Below are 21481 nucleotides of genomic sequence, written 5' to 3'. Positions count from 1 at the left end.
GTAAGTGGAAGGCACCAGTGACAGTGTTAAAATGCTGGTATTATTGGATGAGGCAATAAAGTGGAAGGTGAAAGTAATTTTTGTTTTTGATAATGGTCTTGCTTTAGTCGGGCTTCCCTTGTGACTCAGCCAGTGAAGAATCCGCCTGCAGTGCGGGAGACCTAGGTTCGATCCCTGGGTTGGGAAGATCCGCTGGAGAAGAAAAAGGCTACCCACTCCAGTGTTCTGGCCTGGAGAATTCCATGGACTGTATAGTCCATGGGGTCACAAAGAGTCGGACATGACTGAGCGACTTTCACTTCACTTTACCCTGCTGTTACAGCCACGGTTGAACTGGACCATTAGAGAATTTGACCACACTGATTCAGAAAGAGTCCTAAGAAATCAGTTGCGAGATTGCGTGCTTAGTCAAGTCACTTCAGTTGTGTCTGAATCTCTGCGACCCCATGGACCATGGCCTGCCAGGCTCCTCTGCCCATGGGATTCTCCAGGCAGGAACACTGGAGTGGGTTGCCATTTCCTTCTCAGAAGTAGAATTGCACATATGAAAATTTTGTTAAATTCAGCAAGGATCATTCTCAGTGTTTCTGAATGCTGTTTGTTTCCATTAAACCTAATAAACAATTTAGGATGGATTATTTTTTCTTGCTAAGTTTGCCCAGAGTAAACTCTGTTCTCTTAAGATTCAAGTGCAAAAGACATACAAGGGTGAGATAGGCCCAGAGCAATGGAGGCAGTCCCTTAATTTCTACACTGGTTAACATCATTTAAACAGTGCAAGTAGTTTAAAGTGGGATATGATAGGGAAGACAGATGTGGAAATTTTATGATATTTTGTTGTATCGTCATAAGGAATAGTAGAGCTCTGTGTAGAATTTTGGCGTTGACGAATCATAGCCCTAGTTGCCTTCTCTCCATCTGTTTCTTTTGAACCCTGGAGAGGTGCCAACTATGTTATTTGTTTTTGTTTTCTTCTTATCCCTAATTGTTTTAACTCTGAAATTCCAGTCTCCCACTTTTCAGATTTTTTTTCCCAATCATTTGCAAACATTTGGGACTCAGCCTAGTCACTGTTCTTTACTCTTAACAGCTTTCCATGATTCATCCTTTGAAAAGCAAAAACAAAAACATTATCACTACATCTTCCAAATTCAGTAAGAAAAATTTTACATTCCATTCATACTCAGTTATAATAAAACATACATTGTGCATCAAAATAATTGCTGTGGTTCAAGATGTAGAGGCATTTGTGAATACATTTGTTCAGAAATATTTTTTATTCACTGAGTATCAAGGCATTACTATGGGCCATCTTGAATAGGGAAATCATTTAACTGTATAGAATAAAATAATAATAGGGCTATATGTTAAATTACCATTTTGTGTATTTTAAATGGATAGCAAAGATCTTGATGTTAGGGTTTTTTTCTAAGGTTAACTGATAACCAAATTAAGTACAGACTTTACAGGATTCCCTGTTTGAATATAATGAATGAAGAGGCATTTCACTGGTTCACAATTTCAGGGCCCTTTAGTTTGAACCTAGCTAATCAGTCCAGTCTGAGCTCCCACTCTTCTTTACTCACCTTACTACTTACCATATAGTCTAACCAAAGGGAACTGTTTCCTGAAAGTGCCCCTCCAAGTCTCTGGTCCTGAGGTCCTTGAAGACAGAAACCACATTCTGTTTGTCTGAATCCTCCTTGTCCAGCTGATGCTCAACCCTGAATCACATGATGGTTTTAAGTAAATGAACATTGATTGAATAAATGAGTAATGCATTGTATACACTTTACCTTTGTACCATGTTGATTAAGTCTGAATCCCTAAAGTCTCCCACCAAGACCAACATAGGTAACTTCTCCCAAGAATGGTCACCATGGCGCCAGTTTTCTCTGAAATATTAACTGTTGCATCTTATGTAGGATTTTGGTAAAGTCAACTATACTTCAGTGAAAAAAAGCAAATTATATTCAAATTAAAAAAAAATAAAGGCAAAGAGAAATCAAAGTTGAAATTCGTATTGTACTACTGCTCACTATCTTCAGGGAAAACTAACTTGTGAGAAAATATGTTAATGAGCGAATTAACTCTGAAAAATTCATGGTTGTTCAGAACTAAAAGCTTGATGCAAAGGAGAAAAAAAATGTTTTATAAACTTAACAGTTTACCATGTATGGTATAATTACTTTGATATAGGCCTTACCGCATTTCTCCTGTAGGCTCTTTGTACCAGTTAGCTCTGACTTTGAATACTCTTACATGTGTGTCCTTGGACAGTCTTCATCTGTTAAATGGTGACTGTGTTATCTGTACCTTGGATGGTTACCAGGCTCTGATGAGATAAGGTATATAAAAATCAGCTGATGCTCAATAGAGGAAGAACATAGGGCCTGACGGATTTATGACTCTCAGAAATAACATGCAGCTTCCGTCTGCTCATCTGACTCTAAGCGAAGCTCCTTGAAGATAAGGGTTAGTTATGTTTCCTTTTAACCTGCCATTTGTTTGTATACATTTAATTGTATACATTTAGAATTTGAAGGAACTTATAGAATAAACCTCTTATTTTCTTGTTCAAAATCAAAAAGATATAAACACATAAATTAGAAACTTAGTTTTTATAATTGATAGAACACCTTTTATAGTAGTTAAATGGCTAGTGAATGTTGAAAAATAAAGAAGAACCTTATCTCTAGGCTTCCCTTAATGCTATTGGCATTTTTTGTTTTGATTTGAAAACCAGAGCAGCAGAAACAAATCAGCAAAACTACAGAAGACAAGCATTTTTGATTGTAAATGGGGAATCGGCATGTCCACCTCAGGGAGTGTGTGTTGAGCCCCTAGGTTTTCCTGTGTTTGTGCTTCTCTTTAACAGAATGTTTCCTTATCACATGTATGCCCTCTAAAGAGTGAAACTGCTATCTCAGCTCTGAAGAAATGTACAGATTTTCTTTCTTTAACATCAGTTGTTCACCCTGAGCATTCCCGCAGTAGCCAGTGTGTCTCTCTCACTGTGAAAGTGCTGGGGGTACAAAGGTGACCGTGACTCAGTCCCCGAAACTCACAGGCCCTTGTAATTGCTAACATCCTGTTTCTGAGATGTCTCCTGTCTCGCGAAGTGTTGGTAAATACTTTGTGATGAAAGGGGTTACATGCTTTGGTCGTAGTGAATGCCTTATTCCAATCTTGTTGACAGAACCAATAAGTCTTCAATAAAGAAAATGGTTTATTTAATCCAGTATTTTCCTACCTTATTTGACCATAGGACCCCTTTTTTTGTGTCATATGTTTAATGTCTCAAGGGCTGTAAATGCTTCACAGCCCACAGTTTAGGATCCTGCGCAGATGATTGTGATGAGATGGGTGCAGTGAGAGTACCAGGGGGTGTAGAGTTGGGGGTCTTCACACAGGTGATTGCATGTTAAATCAAGTCTTGAATGATGAGTGTACAGAGGAAGGGAAGGGCAGCTTAGGTCTAGGCAGAAGGAACAGAACAGACAAAAGCATAGGTGTTTGACAAGGCATGGTATGTTTAAGGAAATTCCAAATAGTTCAGTGTCATTAGACTGAAGGGAGGAAAGAAGCTATAGCAGAGAACGATTCGGGGCCCTTGAAATGTATAAAAAGCCTTGAATAGCGTAAATGTGTGAAGCAGGTAGTACTCAGTTCTTAATTTAAAAGTTATGTGAGGGCTGTTTTGCTTTATATTTAAATTTGTTAATATAGATTTATATTTATTCTACAGGGGAAATAAAAAACTGATAGAACTAGTAAAAGTATAAAATAAACCATATGGCTAAATAATCTACTATGTGCTGCTGTTGAATTCTTAGTGTTACCTAATGTTACTTTCGAAAAATCTTTGAGTCTCTGTGAAGATTACATATTGTATACATTAAGAATTATGAAGCTTTTTTTTGTTAAAAGTTTCAGGTTAACTAATTTTTATTTTGGAATTAATCCTGGGAGAATCAGCACATGTGAAGACAGAGCAATGTGATACTGTTTCTATATTCTTAAATTGAAGTTTTAACTCAAATTTCCATACCAGCATTAATACTTATTATAAAATATTGGATAGTATGAAAAATAGAAAAGAGAAAGTACTTTATTGTCATAGACAAATGTGTGTCATTTTTTGCTCGACCAATGTATTACTATTTAACATTTTATATATTTATAATTCTAGTAATCACAGTACTGCTTTTTTACATTTTCCTACATTATAAATTCTTTGTAAGCATTACATTTAAAATCTGTATGATACTCCATTCAGCAGATATACCATAGTTTATATAGTTATGGACAGTTTTCAGGTTTTTTTTAACCATATGGTTTTTATTTTTTTGTTATACATGCTTTGTGTATATAGTTCCAAAATTGGAATTTTTGAGTCAAAAGTAAGAATATGTTTAAAGCTTTTGATGCATGTTATCAAATTATTTCCCAAGATAGCATAATTTATATTATAAATAATATAATTTATATGTCCGCTGGGATTGAACTGTTAATATTTCAGTAGGTCTTGAGAGCAATCATTAAAAAGAAAAGACAAAGACTAAAGCGAACTTTGTTGGTCAGTAGTTTAAAAATATGGGTCCATATTGTTTATGGGTATAATAGTAAGCAGTATTTCAGTTCATGCTTTATGTAAACAAATGTAAGAATTTTCTCCTGATATGGCTTTTTTTATTTTTGAGGTATCCATCACGAATTGAAAAAATTGACTATGAGGAGGGCAAGATGTTGGTCCATTTTGAGCGCTGGAGTCATCGTTATGATGAGTGGATTTACTGGGATAGCAATAGGTTGCGCCCCCTTGAGAGACCTGCATTAAGAAAAGAAGGGCTAAAAGATGAGGAAGATTTCTTTGTAAGTAGCAAGCCTTTCTGTTTGCTAGATATGTAATGATGTATTTTTTAAAGGAATTCTGTTAAATTTTACAAAAGCTTGTTTTTTTTTTAATTAAGGAAATGCTTGTTTATTATACATGGTATTGATTTTTAAAAGTTGTTTAAAATAGGATTTTAAAGCTGGAGAAGAGGTTCTGGCTCGTTGGACAGACTGTCGCTATTACCCTGCCAAGATTGAGGCGATTAACAAAGAAGGTACGTATTTGAAATGATCTGAGAATTAAGATGGGATTTACAGTAAAATTTAACTATATTTCTAATTTTAATTAACGCATGTAGTTGTTACATGTAGCTGTTACTTCTCTTTGATTTATACTTTAATTAGTCTAATATTTTTTTAGGATAAAAATTTAATTTGTTATGTATTTAATTCATTATATATTGTATAGAATAAGATGATATGTAATATGCTGCCTAAGTAGAGTAATTAGGTTAGTAGTTGGTTAAAATTTTTCAGCTTTCAGTTGACAGGCTTATATTATACACATTTTATTTCTGCTTCTCTGTTTCTAGTTTGCTGGCTAAATTATTTTTATGAACATCTTTACCTGAGTGCTAAAGATACAGGAAAATTCAAATCAGTTCAGGTTGGAAGTAAAACAGTACAATATTTTCTGAGGAAAGAGTATGGAACTTTATCAATATGAGGATTTCCTTTCTTGCATCTTTTTCCCTGCCCCCTTTTAATTAATTTTTGTACATAATTAATTTTCCTATCAGCCTTTTGTGATATCTAACATTAATACAGAGGAGAAGTTACTGAATTTACCAGATACATGGAAAATAACACAGAAATCAGGTGTGCTAGTGTGGCATAAAACAAGAAAATCTGTTGCACAGATAATTAATTTTAAAACTTGTAGACCAACTAATTTGGAAACAGATTATAATTAATATTTAAATTATTATTGGAAATATACGTAAATATTTCAAATTTCTGACTTCAAATCTCATTTAAATAATAATTGTGAAATACTTATAAGTATATTTTCCAAATCAGTAGTATGTTGTTTTCCTATTACAGTGATTTCTCAAACTCTACCACTCATTTATTTTTTTACTAAAGAAACACATTGAGAGAATTCCCTGGCAGTCCAGTGGTGAGGACCCAGCACTTTCACTGCTGAGGGCCTGGGTCCAGTCCCTGGTGGGGAATTTTAAGATCCCATAAGCCATGCAGCAGGACCAAAAACAAAAAACAAACCCACATTGATACATTTTTTGCAAGATGAGCATTTAACTTAAGTAAGGGGATACTTACTTTACCTTGTATCTTGAAAGCCAAACAAATGAGCTAGAAAAGGAGGGTTGAAGAGGTTTTCTGGCAGAAGAAGTGGTATATGCAAAAGAATAGAAGACAGACATGCCGTTTTTAAGGAACTGCAAGTCTTTGATGTGACTGGAGTGAAGGATTCCTTTCAGGTTTGTAGAAGAACAGAAGAGGTGGAGGAAAGAAACAAAATTGGTATATGAAGTATCTTGTAGTCTTGCTAAAGAATTTAGCTAAGGATTTAAGCTGAAAATTTAACAAAAAACTTGAGAAAAATTACGAGGTAAGAGAAGAAGAAAAAAAGAAAACATTTAATTAAAAACAAATACAGTAAAAAATGTTAAGTGTGAAAAAGTAAGTTACAGTTTTCTGGCTAGAATTGATGATGTAACTTTACAAAAGCCTTAGTCTAATTTATTGTTTTAGTTAATTGAAATAACAGATATGGCTGTGAGCTTATTACTAGTCACCTGAGGGACATCTCAGTTAAGTTTTCAGGTTACTTCTTTCCTAGTGGGGCCTTTAAATCAATGTTTACTTAAACTTCTGGAAAGCTGTATTTCAGAGCTCACGTTCCCATGTCCTATATTGGCTCCTCAGGCATCTAGTTCAGAGTCTAGCACAGAGTTAGGGAGTCAGTAACAATTTTTGGAAGGAAAAGAAGTAATGAATCCATTTTGTTAGATAATTGGATCTTACCCAAACAGAAGAAAAGCCATGACTAATTCCTTGCTCCTTGGAAGAAAAGCTATGACAGACCTAGACAGTGTATTAAAAAGTGGAGACATCATTTTGCTGACAAAAGGTCCATCTAGTCAAAGCTCTAGTTTTCCAGTAGTCATGTATGGATGTAAGAGTTCAACTGTAAAGAAAGCTGAGCACTGAATAATTGATGCTTTCAAATTGTGGTGTTGGAGAAGACTCTTAGGAGTCCCTTGGACTGCAAGGAGATCAAACCAGTCAGTCCTAAAGGAAATCAGCCCTGAATGTTCATTAGAAGGATGGATGCTGAAGCTAAAGCTGCAGTTCTTTGGCCACCTGATGCGAAGAACTGACTCACTGGATAAGATCCTGTTGCTGGGAAGGATTAAGGGCATAAAGAGAAGGGGGCGACAGAGGCTGAGATGGTTGGATTGCATCACCTACTCAATGGACATGAGCTTGAGTAAGCACTGGGAGATCATGAAGGACCGGGAAGCCTGGCGTGCTGCAGTCCATGGGGCTGCAAAGAGTCAGACTTGAACTTGGCGACTGAACAACAACAACCCAAACAGAACAGAATTAAACAGTGCTCTCTGTTTTCATTATGAGAAATTTCTTTAAACGTGCAGAGCTTTGAGACCTTTCTTACAAGCGTGAAGCTTCTTTTACAAAGCACATGCATATGCACATGTACTACATACTCAGAAACAAGCCACCCTCATTGTTTATCCTATCCCATTTGTCCATAGGCATGTAATACAGAAATTTAAGCTTACATCAGTGGAAGAATGATGTTACTCATTGCAACCTCTGCCATTTCAAGAGCAGTTTGAGGAAGCCCTTAGTGAAATATTGGCAGATATAACTTGTTTTTAAACATTTTCTATGGGAGGTATTAATTTAGTGATTTTCCTGTGTGGCCCACAGGCTGAATGAGCCTCCCTTGGTCTACTGCCACCATCCTTCCCCTCCCCCCTTAAAAAAGGAAGCCCTCAGAGCACTTTGTTCACTGCAAAAGCTAAACAAAACTAACAAATGTGGACATTTAGGTATACATAATATGTCTTGGAGGAGTTGGAGAGAAGGGGCAAATCACCTTAGGTTGGAGTGATCAGGGAGGTTTTCATATGATGGGTGGTATTTGAAGAGCTGATCCTTGAAGAGTGGGTTGGAGTTGAGAAAGGAAAAGGCATCACAGCGGGGAGACTGTCCTCAGAGGCGGGGGGTGAGTGCATGGTCAGTGTGGCGCAGAGTTTGCCCTCATCTGCAGTGCCACGTGAGGAAGGAGGAGGGAGGGGCACGAACGGTGGTAGTGTAAGGGGCACAAGTGGTTTTTCAGTCTCACAGTCTTCCTGAATTCTTCACATTCTTGCTCTTCAGCTGCTCCGTTTCTTTCGTAATTTGGGTTTAGTTCTTTATGTCCATGATTTGTATGTAATGGTAATTATAGAAAGATATGAAATCAATGGTATTATTCATATTACAAAGAAAAGAAAATCTTTGTACATTGATTTATTGGCTTTGATGCCAATTGTTTATACCTCTTTTGTAAAGATCAAATATCTGTTTACATCAAGTGTCACGCAGCCCACATTGGTTTGGTACAGGAAATGATAGAAGAACACTGGGATTTCCATAAATATAAAATCTGTGTAATTTATATGTTTTCTGATGGTACTGACAAGCATGAAAGCATGGAGTCTGTAACGAAAAGTGAGTGTCCTTTGAAATAGTCATGTAAATAGAATCATGAATCCCAACAGCAGGATGGTTTAGTGGGAAAGACATGGAAATCAGGGTTTCGGGGAATGGCTGTGCTGCTGATAAACTGTCATTGGACGCAGCGTTTCGTTTCACGGAGGTCAGTGTTTATTGGCACAGGAAGATTGTCATGCCAACGATACGTAAAATGGTGTGTAGCTTAAAATCCCAGGAATCTGTAATTCTTGTTTGCCAGTTAACTAATATTGCAAAGAAATAATCCTTCCCTGAGAAAAGGAATAATCCTTTCCTGAGATTTTTCTCCCTGATTTTTCTGTTATTTAGAAAGAAACTTTCAAAGACAGCAAATGCTGATTCTTAGAAATATTATTCACTTTTGTAAATAATAATTTTATTTTCTTCAGGTATATTATAACATAACTGATATGTTATTTAAACATATATTTGTTATAAATTTTAAAATCCTCCAGTAAAAATCAGAGTTATATGCAGCTAACTTATCAAGATGGGATTTGTGCACCCCTTAAGGGAAATCAGAGTTATTTTTACAGTGAAACAGACTGTAAACTCCATACACTTGATGTGTGTTTGCAGTTACTGCAGTCACAGGGTGTTTATTTGTGTCAGGGCATTACTTGTTTGATATCAGGTGTTGCTGTAAGACTGAATTATGTTTTCTAATGATCCTGACTCGCTCCTATTTCAGGAACGTTCACAGTTCAGTTTTATGATGGAGTAATTCGTTGTTTAAAACGAATGCACATTAAAGCCATGCCCGAGGATGCTAAGGGGCAGGTAAGAGTGTTCAGCATTCCTAGCTTCCCAAAGGGATGTCTTCTTGAATGGTGACTGATAAAATATATATATACTTTCACATATATATATATTTTAAAGTGAACTAATTGTAGGATTATGTGCTGATAGCCCCAAATAGCAGCAAGAAAGAGAAGCTTCGAATGTAAAATCAGTTATACACTTGATTTTTGCTTCTTTGGTTTTAGACCTGCCCAAGTTACAGGTCACTAGTTTCTGTTCCAGGTGAAAGCCCAGCATCCACTAAGCTGGTGTTGTCCTAGCGACCCAGCTGGATCGTGTAACCAGTCTATGGGAAGTGAGGTGAGTGCCTTTTTTGTTAATTCTGTTTCATTTTTCCTGGTATATGGTTATCATTTAGAAAGTTAATTTTTAATATAAAATTTTATATTGAGTTTCTTATCTTCTTCTTTTCTTCTGTAAATCATAGTCATTAATTTTCTTTCAAAAGGCGCTTACCTGACACTCTGTAGGCTGTTTCAGGTAGGGCTTTCTGAGTTACATGATGTAAGCAGTGTATTACATGCTGTCACTGCTCAAAGCAAGAATGAACGGTAAGCATTTGAAAGAGAATCTGGGATGAAGTTAAAACCATAATTCTATTGATTGAATATGTTTCTTGAAATACTGGAAAGAAAAGGTGCCAGTAGAAATTTAAAATGTTTTCTTTTATGTTCTGCTGTTATTTGGGATTTTCAGCACCTGGACCTACAATTAATTTTAAGAAATTGAAAGTGATCTGTAAAAATGTCTAATATGGAAATATGCTACATATTTGTTGCATACCATGTGGTGAAAAATGTCATCTTAAACTGTGTTGAAATCACCTGGTCATTTCCAGTCAAGTGTATACATTTAGCAGACTACCTACTGCTGTATTTGGGATGTAGACTACCAGAGTTGAAACATTATTTTTGTTTTCTGAGAAGCTGGAATGTTTTAAATTACCTGGTTTTGACATCAAGTAGCAGAGTTTTTTTCTTCAATTAATATGGAAATGCAATTTAAAATGGAAACACTTTTGATCAGGAAATTGCTTTGTATTTTTCTACTTGTATATATAAATAAAATGTTCTCAAGTGTTCAATGATGTGATTCCTTGGTTACTACACAGAAAGATTGATTGAGACATTGGCAACTTAGTTTAATATATACTGTTTAAAATTCTCAATTTTTCTTTTTTTTTGCTTTAAAACTGTTATTTTGTTCTTTCAAATATTTATGTGATGGCACTAACTTTAAAACTCTATTTTTTCCAAAGTGACACTGAACCAGTTTGGTTTGTGGTAAAATAAGTTATAAAAACTAATTTTTTGGACATAGTGGATGTTTTATTTTTAATGAGTATTCTAGTCACACCGTGATGTGTGGTAACATTAAAATCAATATCAAAATACAAACTCCTAAAAGAAAATATTAGTATATTTCTTTTAATTTTGTTTTTTTCATAGTTTTTAATTACAAGCACATTAAAGACATGTATGGGATTGTTTTTTATAAAATATCCTTATATTTTGAGTATCTTTTTCCCCACAAGTTTTTGATTTGTTTTCACCTAGGTCATATAATAAATCAGGTGTTGTTTGAACAGTAGTAAGAGAATCCAGCTTTGCATACTATCTTCTAAGTTTTGAGTCCTTTGAGAATTTCTTTGTAAAGATAAACAGTAAAATTTATTTTGCTTAACCAGCAAAGGATGAGGAATCAAATAAATGCACTATGGGAATGTTTTTCTCTAAATTTTGTGTAGTTTTTTCTCACCTGTTTTTCTTTTTGAGGGTGTGCTGATATAAAATTTACACCGTAACTCACTAGTGTTAAGAGACTGGCCAGGTGGCGCTAGTAGTCAAGAACCCACCTGCAATGCAGGAGACTTAAGAGATGGGGGTTTGATACCTGGGTCAGGAAGATCCCCTGGAGAAGGAAAGGCAACCACTGCAGTATTCTTGCCTGGAGAATCCCATGGACTCAGGAGCCTGGTGGGCTACAGTCCATGGGGTCGCAGAGAGTCGAACACGACTAAGCGACTTGGCATGTTCATCAGGTCCTTTACTATTGTTAGAACTTTTTTTTAATACATTGCTGTATTGGATTCTCATAGCAAATCATTTGACATAGGTATAGCTGGTATTTCTATTTCATCGTTGAGGAATTCAGAACTGAGAGAATTCAGCGACTCACCTAAAATTCCACTCAACCATAGTGTGCAGAGTATCTCTGAACTCATACCTGATTTCAGACAGTGTTCATTCTAGTACAGTGCTCTGTGTTCTCATCTTTAGTTCTCATTCATGGAAGGAGCACACCAGTTATTTTTGATATTGAATCTTTCCAGTTAAAAAATGGAAGCATGAAATAATTGAAGAATTCTTTACTCACACAACTACAGTGATCCCCATGATTAACATGTCCTATGATCAAGAACTGTTTTATCCGATTTCACTTTTGAAGAGTACAACATTAATCTCTTCTATTTTTCTTTTTATTGGAGAGAGAAAACATTTGGGCGTGGAATTTTTACCCTTATCATCTTTTGGCATTTTTCTTAACAACTTAAAGTTTTCCCTACATGCAAAACCTAGAATTAAATGCCCTGTTCTTAGTAAGACTGAATTTAGCCCTTTCCTTTGCTTGTCTGTTGTGTGTAATCTTGTTTTTTCTTTCTGCTTTGTTGATGGAGCTCTATAAGTCATTTGCGTTGGTGGTGTTTTTTTCCTTCTACTTAAATGTTAGTCTCAAGGCTCAACTTAGCCATAATACTTAAGTCACCCAGATTGCTCTTTGGCCTTAAACCTCTCTTTTCTATTCGTATACACTTTGCCTTTGTTTAATGGTTTTCCTTTTGCTTGGAGAGTCCATTTCTCTTTCTTTGACTTTTTCCCCAGCAGATTCCTCTTTCAGGGTTCAAATCATCTATCATTTCCCCAGAAGCCTGTGTTTTGTTTATTCTCTACTATCTGTCCTGTTACATTGTCTTATAGTTAATTTTATCTGCCTGTCAATTCCTTATGGGAAGGACTAAAGAGGTGGTTCTGAGTAAAACTTGGGGTGGATAGTACTGGTGTATCTGGTTTTCTTTGTTAGTTTGGTTTTACAAACTAGAGATATAAAATTTTGTTTCACAACCTTGTCATAATTCACTTTCTAATAAGACATGCTTTGGGGACATTGTTTAAAATATGGGGAAGTTACATATTGGGTGTCTTCCAGGCAGGAGCAAAAATGTGGTCACTCCAGGCCAGTGGGTTCCTGAGGTTTTCAGCCAGCATCTTCTATCAACTTAGCATGTTTCCTGGCACATCAATAGGGTATTCAATAGGAAATTGGTCAGTGGGAATGTGTTAGGTGCAATTGCCTGATGTTTTCAGTTCATTTCAGTCATGGGGGAGAGAGGCTTTTATTTTGTTTGTTTCCCTTTAATGGCTTGTTGTCTTTACCATATATTCTCAGTACTGAACAGCCATCAACTTGATTTGCTTAATGGCCTGTGTTTGTTAATACAACCCATGAATTAACATATAGTTGATGTTGTGAAATTGTTTTTAGTTGCTTGGACTAAGAATAAGTGTTTTTAGTTCAAAGTAAAAGAGTAGAAATTATTTAGTCACAAACTAAAAAAAAAAAATCAACACAAGAACATAAATATTTGCATCTCAGAAGAATGACAGCTAATACAGATTCAGAAAGTTGTAAAGGGAGGGAAATTAAACTAGAGTCTGACAGTGTATACTTTACCTTGGTCAAGTAGCTTTTTTTTTCCTTTACTGGTAATATGGCAAGCTCTTGTGATTAATTGTTGTGCAAACTTTAAAAACTTTGAAAAATAATAAAATCATACTTTGACCTTTGTGAAATTGGCCTTACTTTGAGTGATACATTCTTCCTAATGAAAGAGTAGTCATTTGCTCTGTGGGAACACAGTCATTTCTCATTATCTGCAGGGAATTGTTTCCAGGACCCTCATGGATACCAAAATCTGTAGATGCTCAAGTCTCTTATATAAAATGGCATCATATTGCATATAACCTGCTCACATCCTCCCAAATCATCTCCGGGTTACTTATAGTGCCTACCACAATGTAAAAGCTATGTAAATAGTGGCCGGAGCATGGCAAATTCAAGTTCTGCACTTTGGAACTTTGGAAATTTTTTTCCCCCAAGTATTTTTGTTCTGCAGTTGGTTGAATCCCTGGATGCAGAACCCAAAGTTAGTGCTGGCTGACCGTACATTTCTTTTAATATTTGCAGAATTGAAACATAAGCATTTTTTTCATATTATTTTTGTAATACGTTGCATCACAGAAAAGAAACAGACATTTAAACCCTAAAGTACTAAGGTAGAATGTCATGAGATATTTCCACATTTATCATAGGTTTTCTTATATTTTAAATTTTATTCCATCAAAAGATATTTGTTATTGAATATCAATATAAAATTAAGTATTTTCCCATTTTATGTGAGGTCATATAACTGATTAGATTATTAAATTTGATAATCTAACACATTGATGATCTACCTTGTAAATGTAGTTAATCTGATTTTCATATTTGTGTGCCTGTGAAAGTAGCTTTGAAAATGTGATACATGTTTTTATTCATTAGTGTAATTTTAATTAAGTTTTTAATGCTTCACATGTTTTGTGTTTTTCCTTTGGAGGATTGGATAGCTTTAGTCAAAGCAGCTGCTGCAGCTGCAGCCAAGAATAAAACAGGGAACAAACCTCGAACCAGCGCTAACAGCAATAAAGATAAAGAGAAAGATGAGAGAAAATGGTTTAAAGTACCTTCAAAAAAGGAAGAAACTTCAACTTCTATAACCACACCAGAAGTTGAGAAGAAGGAAGATCTGCCTGCATCTAGTGAAACTTTTGGTACAAAATATGTTTTTATGTTCACTCCCCATGGCAGTGGTAAACTCACATAGTGAATTGTCAGATCTTTTGGCTACCTGTAGTTTGAACATACAGTTGAATTATTGGGCTTTTTTCCCTAGCATCATAATGACGGTTAACTTTTTTAACAGCTCTGAAGGTTAATGGTCTAATATGGATACTTGACAATGGATACCCTCAGTATTCTGGAATAGAAATGAGTTGTGATTTTGATTTGTAACTTCTTGGTAGTGGGTATTGAGATTCTTTTTGTGTGGGATTTTTTGTTTGTTTTGTTTTCTTTAACTTTTAAAATGCTTTTGCATGTATTTCAATATATAATACAGAAAAAGCAGTAAGTCATTCCCGAAGCACAACTGCCTTTAGTAGTTAGTTTGTTTTTTTTTTTTTTTTCCCTAATACATTTGTCTGGAGAAATTTGTGTCTTTTCAAATTCTGTGTCTAAGCACTAGATTAAAAAAACTTAAGTGCAAAGCTTATCTTAGTGTTTTGCTACTTAAAATAATTCATGTGTTTTAACTTTGGATTCTAGATAAACTCTCATATATGTATTCTATTAAAAGTAGGACTTCATGTAGAGAACGTTCCAAAGATGGTCTTTCCACAGCCAGAGAGCACATTAACAAACAAGAGGAAAAATAATCAAGGCAACTCATTTCAGGCAAAGAGAGCTCGGCTTAACAAGATTACTGGTAAACTACAATGATTCTTTTTGTGGGGGGGATTGGAGGGTTTGATTTTACAGTAGTTTGTTTTTAATAAAGGAAAATATATCTTTTGGTTTAATGTAGCTAACTGATTAATAAGAAAAACAGTTGCTTTGTTTCTTTAAGGTCATCACCTTTCGACACCATGGGTTTTTTCTCTTGTGAAATGGAAACAGTATCACCTGTCTTCTGCCTACCTCACAGGGATGTTGTGAGGATGCACGGGGTCATATGTTGCAAAATTTCACGGGGTCATATGTTGTAAAATTCCGTAGTTTTAAAATCACTTTGGTGGCAGGATTAGTTCTATAAAAATTGAATCATCTGCTTTTGTCAACTTGTGGAGACATACTGTCCAAGATTCTAAATATTATACAAACATTATTATTCTTGACTGGTCTCATTAGGGATCATTGGAAAGATAAGTACTGACTTAAATTCAGCTCCTGAATCTGTTAATTCCCAAAATAAAAAAAACTTCTATAACTTTTTAAAATTTCTATCCTGACCTTCAGGTTGGTCTCTAGAATTTGGGCTTATTTCTCTCTGCCGTGTTGTAGTTTAGGAAGTAGAATACTAGAATGATGAAAAACACAGGAAATTCCAGCCTGGTTAGTGTTCACAGAAGAAGGGACCAGTCATATTTAAGCCCCATACTTCCAAGGCCTAATGATTCTAATCTTTAAAAGAGATTGTTAATATATTTAATTTTTTGCGTGTTCTATTATAAAGTGTTAGTGGCTCAGTCATGTCTGATTCTTTGCGACCCCATGGACTGTAGCTCGCCAGGCTCATCTGTCCATGAAATCCTCCAGGCAAGAATACTGGAGTGGGTAGCCGTTCCCTTCTCTAGGAGATCTTCCCAATCCAGGGGGTCAAACTGGGGTCTCCCACATTGTAGGCAGATTTTTACTGCCAGAGGCACCAGGGAAGCACATATATTATGAAGGAGCTGCTAAAATATTTTAATTAATAATCAGTCACATGCTCTTAATTTTAAGGATATTAATTTTAGTTCCTTTGGCCTAATAAAGCTATGTAAATCTTCATTGACATTCTTTTAAATAATTTGAAAAAGTTGGTTTCATCATCAGGTCCAAGAATAAATGTAAATTAAACATTTTGACCATTATCTAAAGAGGGTAAGCCCACTCATCTAAGTAATTATAATTGGTTTCAACAGGTGAGAGTATTTAATCTTTCCATTTGTTAATATCATTTTTGTGCCTTTCTCTGATAAGGGATATATTTGGCCCCAGGACAGGAAATATTTCAAATCAATCTACCCATTCCCATTCCACCTTTTCCTTAGAAACTATTAATGTTGGAGAAAGCTAATGAATGTTATTCTAGTGATTATTATGCTGGCAGCTTGAGACCTCAGTTTTGTCTTAGAATAATGGGATCCAGAGCTCTGTTCTGTGGGTTAGTACTTCTCACTGCTGTGATACCCAGATTGAAACGCCTTATTGGGAGAGCCAAGATCAAGGAAGACGGAAGTGCCACTGGTGGCTCAGCTGCCAGCTTACCAGCATCGTGTTTTTCCCTAAAATCTGGATACTTTTAGTTTCAGTCAATATACACTTAAAATATGTATTTACTAGGAAATTCAAGCTCACTATTTAAAGAAGTAAAGTAAGAAAGCAGCTTAATTCACAGTGATGCAGTATCTCCGATGGCCTTAAAAAGAGTAGTGGGGGAACTTTTTCTTCACTTCCTCTTGGGAATCTTAAATCAACAAGTAATAGTTATGGCATCAGTAGAAAGGCATAAGTTTTACAAGTGTGAAGCTGTTCTGATCTTTTCCCTTTATTTACTCAAGTTATGTGTTAACTTTTTAATAGTTTTTCATCTCAGTCTATTTCTGATTTCATGTTACAGCTGTATCATGCAAAAAGATAATAGATGTTTTAAGATTGTTTCTGATGATTGAGATGCAGGCTTGCCTCTGTACAGTAAATTTAGTTTGTAGACCATAAAAGAGAGATGAGAACTGATAGGAAGTAGCAGTTTTGTTATGGAATTATGGTATATTTTAAATTTATCAAGCTCACTTATATGTGTCTTTTTGTCCCTCTTCTGATGAGAGAAATAGCCAAGTAACATGGCAGCATCTCACCCTGCTCTATTTCCCTACCACACTTTTTAATTTATTTTTTAAGTAGTTCTTACAGCAAATAAGTGAACCAGCTGCTGGATAAATTTAGTTCATGTATTTATTCACTCTTTGTTTCTTAACCATATATACACCCTACAGAGATTCCAAATCTGATTTCTATATAGGGAATGGTATAGGATGGCTTCAAAATTTTTAAATAAGTAGACATGGAAATTATTGTTGCAGAGAGTGTGTGCGTTTGTGTGTGTGTGTATATATATATATTCTTCCAGAATCTTAGTTTTCATTATGTCATAAACTTATTGATAATTATATACTTTGTGCATGCTGATTTAGAAAAAACAATGTTACAAAGATGCTCAGGAGTTTATACTTTGGGACAGAGTTGCAAGCGAACTGCAAGCAAATTTGAGTAGATTTTAAAATACATATTGGTAGAGAGTAAAAGAAGAAACATTAGCAGTTGGTGCCTGGCATGTGTGTAATAGTTCTAGGAGTTTCTAGACCTTAAGCCAGTTTAGATACATTTATACAGCTTAAGGAACGTAAAAAATAATTTTAAAATTCAGAGGTTTGAATTGGCCAGTAATGTTATTGATAATAATATTCAGGATGTTTGATTCTTAATCTCAACAATAGTATTGTATTTTGGAATCCCTGACCGAAAAGCAGAGCATGAATTTAACTGCTTTGTTCTTTCTTTCCTCCTCGTTACCATTTTAAGATGCTTTGGTCTCTGTTCTGTTTGTTCCTATTGTCAGTGAGAGACCAACTGTATATTTTATAGCTGAAGTAGAATATTGAGAAAGTATCACTTTGTAGATGGGACTCATAAAAATCTGTATTCTACTTCTACCTGATAAATAATTTCTTGAAACTGCATAATGCATTCTGTTAAGATATTTACTGTATGCTAAGCTAAGTCGCTTCAGTCGTGTCCAACTCTGTGGGACCCATAGACGGCAGCCCACCAGGCTTCCCGTCCCTGGGATTCTCCAGGCATAGATATCTTATTTGGATGATGACTTGTTAGTAATATATTGATATTTAATACATACTTGCAAATAACTAAAAGTCAATTCTGTTTTTTATTTCCCTCCAATTCTTGTCATTTTGGAAGGTTATTGCATTTCTTCCCAGAATGTTAGTTGGTCATGATGACAGACTTCAGACTGCTTCTTGAGGCAGCAGTAGTCAGCGTCTTCTTCAAGGGCATTTAAAAGTTTCTTGTCCCTTGTTTATATTTGATAACTCTTGTATAAGATGGTTTGCATGTAAAGTATGAAAGCCTTTTTATTGATCATATTTGAAGCTTTTGAATTAACTGGCTACCAAGTATTACATCTTCTAACCTAATTTTAAGTAGTTTTTATTAAATGCCCCATTGCTTTTATAAGAACATTACAAAGCTTTATTTTCCTTTCACAAACCATTAAGTGAGAATTGCTTTTAATTATTTGGGTCTGTAATATCCAAATGTAAATTCAGTTAGTAAGACTAAATTATTTTGTTTCTTTTAAACTTCTAGTACTTAAGTTTTAATTTTAGTTTGTGATCTGTTTTATCTGTTATGTGATTTGAAAGTATTTCCACCACCTTTATGAAGGGAAACAAAAAAAGTATCGTCAGTAGATTGAATAGCAAATATTTGTTCTCTTTGAATACCCATAGAAGTAGGGCCTCTACTCAATTCCCTACAAAAGAAGAAGCTAATTTTCCTAATTTTTTTTGTTTTACTTTCAGTAGTATTTAATGTAAAAAATATTAGCTAGAGAAGAAATACCTAGTGAATGCAGTTTTGTTAAATAAATTCTGTGCTTACATCATTTTTAGTCATCTAAAAATGTGTTCAGAAGTTACTTGAATACAGATAGAATTGAATTTATGATATATAAGCTATTTTTATGAAACTACTTATACATTGTGTCTTTTTCCCTTCATTTGAATATACACTTAAAACTGTATGGGACTTAAACAATATGGATTATGTCAAACTGCACCAATAGCAGTTTTAATACCAGTCATTGATGTATCAAAACCATTATTTTATACTCAGCGTTTCCTATTTTGAATTACAGTTCTGAGTGATAGATATTCAGCTTCATTATCTAACAATAGAAAGGTGCTTTTTGCCTGATAGAACACTTGATTCTACTTTTACCTTGAGAATGCAATTTTAATATTTGAATTTCTACCTACATTACTTAACATCTTAGAGATTGTTACCTGAAAGAGTCAAGGGGCGTTGGCACAGGGATAACTCAAAGTTATGTGGCATTTTGGGGCCCTTTTTTCCTCCTGTTAAAAATGGTATGCTGCTGCTGCTGCTAAGTCACTTCAGTCGTGTCCGACTCTGTGTGACCCCATAGACGGCAGCCCACCAGGCTCCCCTGTCCCTGGGATAGATAGCTTTAATACTACAAGTAGTATAATTGCTGAAGTAAATTTATTGTTAAGTTGTTGACTGTTAAACATACTTCCTTTGAAGCCAGAGTTTTGTGTGCCTCTCTTTTGAAGTGAAGCAGAAATGGTTTTGGGTGACCTTTTACGTGTGTGGTGGCCATAAGAAATAAACGTGTACAAGAGTTATGTTAATAAATTTGCCTCCATTGAGGGCACCTATCTGGTGCTTACCAAAGACTCTTGACTGAGTAAATGCCTTTAATTTCTAAATTAAAGCCAGGTTTTAGTGTTTCTTAATGTTAACTATACTCTGGATAAAATATTCTGTCTTCTAAAATTGAAAATTAAAGGTATACATGGGAAAAAACTGGAACTCCCAGTTTATTTCATCAATTGTATAATGAGGCTATCATATGAAATCCAAATGTAGGCAGGATCTATACTCTTTTTCCATTAACGTAAAAGGAATCCATCCATGTTCTCACCACTTTTGTAAGTGATCGGGTACAACTGGGTATAGAAACACACTTGTGAGGCTTAGGTTAAAGAATCCAAGTGAAATAAAAAATTGGGAGTATATAAAAAGCTAATAATATAACAACAACAATCATTTTATATTCTAGATGTTTGAAAGGATTTCTTATATCTTAATATTAATTCCATATCTTATTTCAGTTGTATGGACAAAGCCTAAGATATTAATGATTTAAGCAGTCTTAGATTTTTGGATATTAATCCATAGAAATTTAAATTTGTACAGAATAAATGTGTATGTGTGTGATTTTTTTTTTTTAAAGGATATTTTAAGGTAACTTTTTTTATTTTGAAGACTGTTATGTTAGCTACTCTCAAGTTCTAATTTAGCCCTTTGAGTCATTATTAAAGATGTTTGTATATTTGACAAGTAACCGTCTGAGAGTATACTTCCTATAAAAAAGTATAGGGGATTCAGCTGCTAAAATTTTGGAGAATTCATGTGAAAGCCAATATCTTTTCTAATAAGCAATTTCTGTACGATTTTTCTCAAGGTTTGTTGGCATCCAAAGCTGTTGGGGTGGATGGTGCTGAAAAAAAGGAAGACTACAATGAAACGGCTCCAATGCTGGAGCAGGTATGAAACGGTAGCATTTGATTGTTTTCAAGGTTCCCCGCTGGAATTATCATGGAGCTATAGTATCCACATAATTGAAATCACCCTTTTGATCAGATATGGGGATAGGAAAATAATGGGTGATACATTTTTAACTCTGCCTTCTCCAAGGTATGCAGATAAACTACATACTTAGTGTTTATTTTCAGTAGGCTGGCATTAAAGCCTTTGTCTCCCAGTGGTGAAAAGCCAGGAGATGTGCCTCCCAGGGTGCATACAGGCTTCCAGCTGGATCACCTTTGACTAGCTTATGAAAAGACCCTTACACAAATACTTTTCATTTGTGAGTTAAAACAGGGTTTTTTGACATCTTATAAAGCTTCTTTTGTAAGAAGTTTCTTTTATATTGTAACAATTGGTGTTGTTAGACTGACTATGTGTTTTATGAATTGATCAATGAGCCATACATTTTTGCTAGGATGTATATTTTAATAACTACAAAAATAATTTAAAAAGCTATTAAGGGTCTGTCTTTAAACCACCTAATAGAGGAATTTGAAAATGAAGGTTGCAGTTGCTAGATTTTGCCTTGGCTACCTTCAGATTCCCACAATACCTGTATATAATGGACTGTGCATGCTTTTCCATTCTCTAAGGGCTTACCTTTTGGGGCACTGTAAGACTATAAGAACACAGTAATAGCCATAACTGAATTTCCTTGGTTCTTCTGTTTTAAAATCTGAGCCTTAATGTAGTTTTACTATATCCTTTTTGTATTATTTTAATTTTCTTTATTAGTAGCCTAATAAAGAAGACTTTAAAATGAGTACCTGAGTACCTTTTGGTC

At 35.0% G+C, this 21481-nt stretch overlaps 1 protein-coding gene across 12 annotated transcripts in view; it reads left to right on the top strand.

Moving 5' to 3' along the window:
- The window catches only part of PHF20L1 (PHD finger protein 20 like 1), a 79960-nt gene that overhangs the window by 13006 nt on the left and 45473 nt on the right, over positions 1-21481 (top strand). For 5 of the 12 annotated variants that reach the window (XM_055545722.1, XM_055545730.1, XM_055545724.1 and 2 more), the window contains exons 3-9: positions 4704-4875; positions 5027-5111; positions 9317-9405; positions 9649-9726; positions 14081-14294; positions 14879-15007; positions 20573-20655. In XM_055545722.1, the coding sequence (XP_055401697.1) occupies positions 4704-4875; positions 5027-5111; positions 9317-9405; positions 9649-9726; positions 14081-14294; positions 14879-15007; positions 20573-20655 (850 nt within the window). Of the gene's footprint in view, positions 1-4703; positions 4876-5013; positions 5112-9316; positions 9406-9648; positions 9727-14080; positions 14295-14878; positions 15008-20572; positions 20662-21481 lie in introns of those variants that run through there. The other 7 variants (XM_055545726.1, XM_055545725.1, XM_055545731.1 and 4 more) reach the window with 6 other exon arrangements.

This window comes from Bubalus kerabau, chromosome 14 (assembly GCF_029407905.1).
Source record: "Bubalus kerabau isolate K-KA32 ecotype Philippines breed swamp buffalo chromosome 14, PCC_UOA_SB_1v2, whole genome shotgun sequence".
Classification (NCBI taxonomy): Eukaryota; Metazoa; Chordata; class Mammalia; order Artiodactyla; family Bovidae; genus Bubalus; species Bubalus kerabau.
Note: the sequence above shows the minus strand (reverse complement) of the source record. Positions and strands in the feature narration are given on the sequence as shown.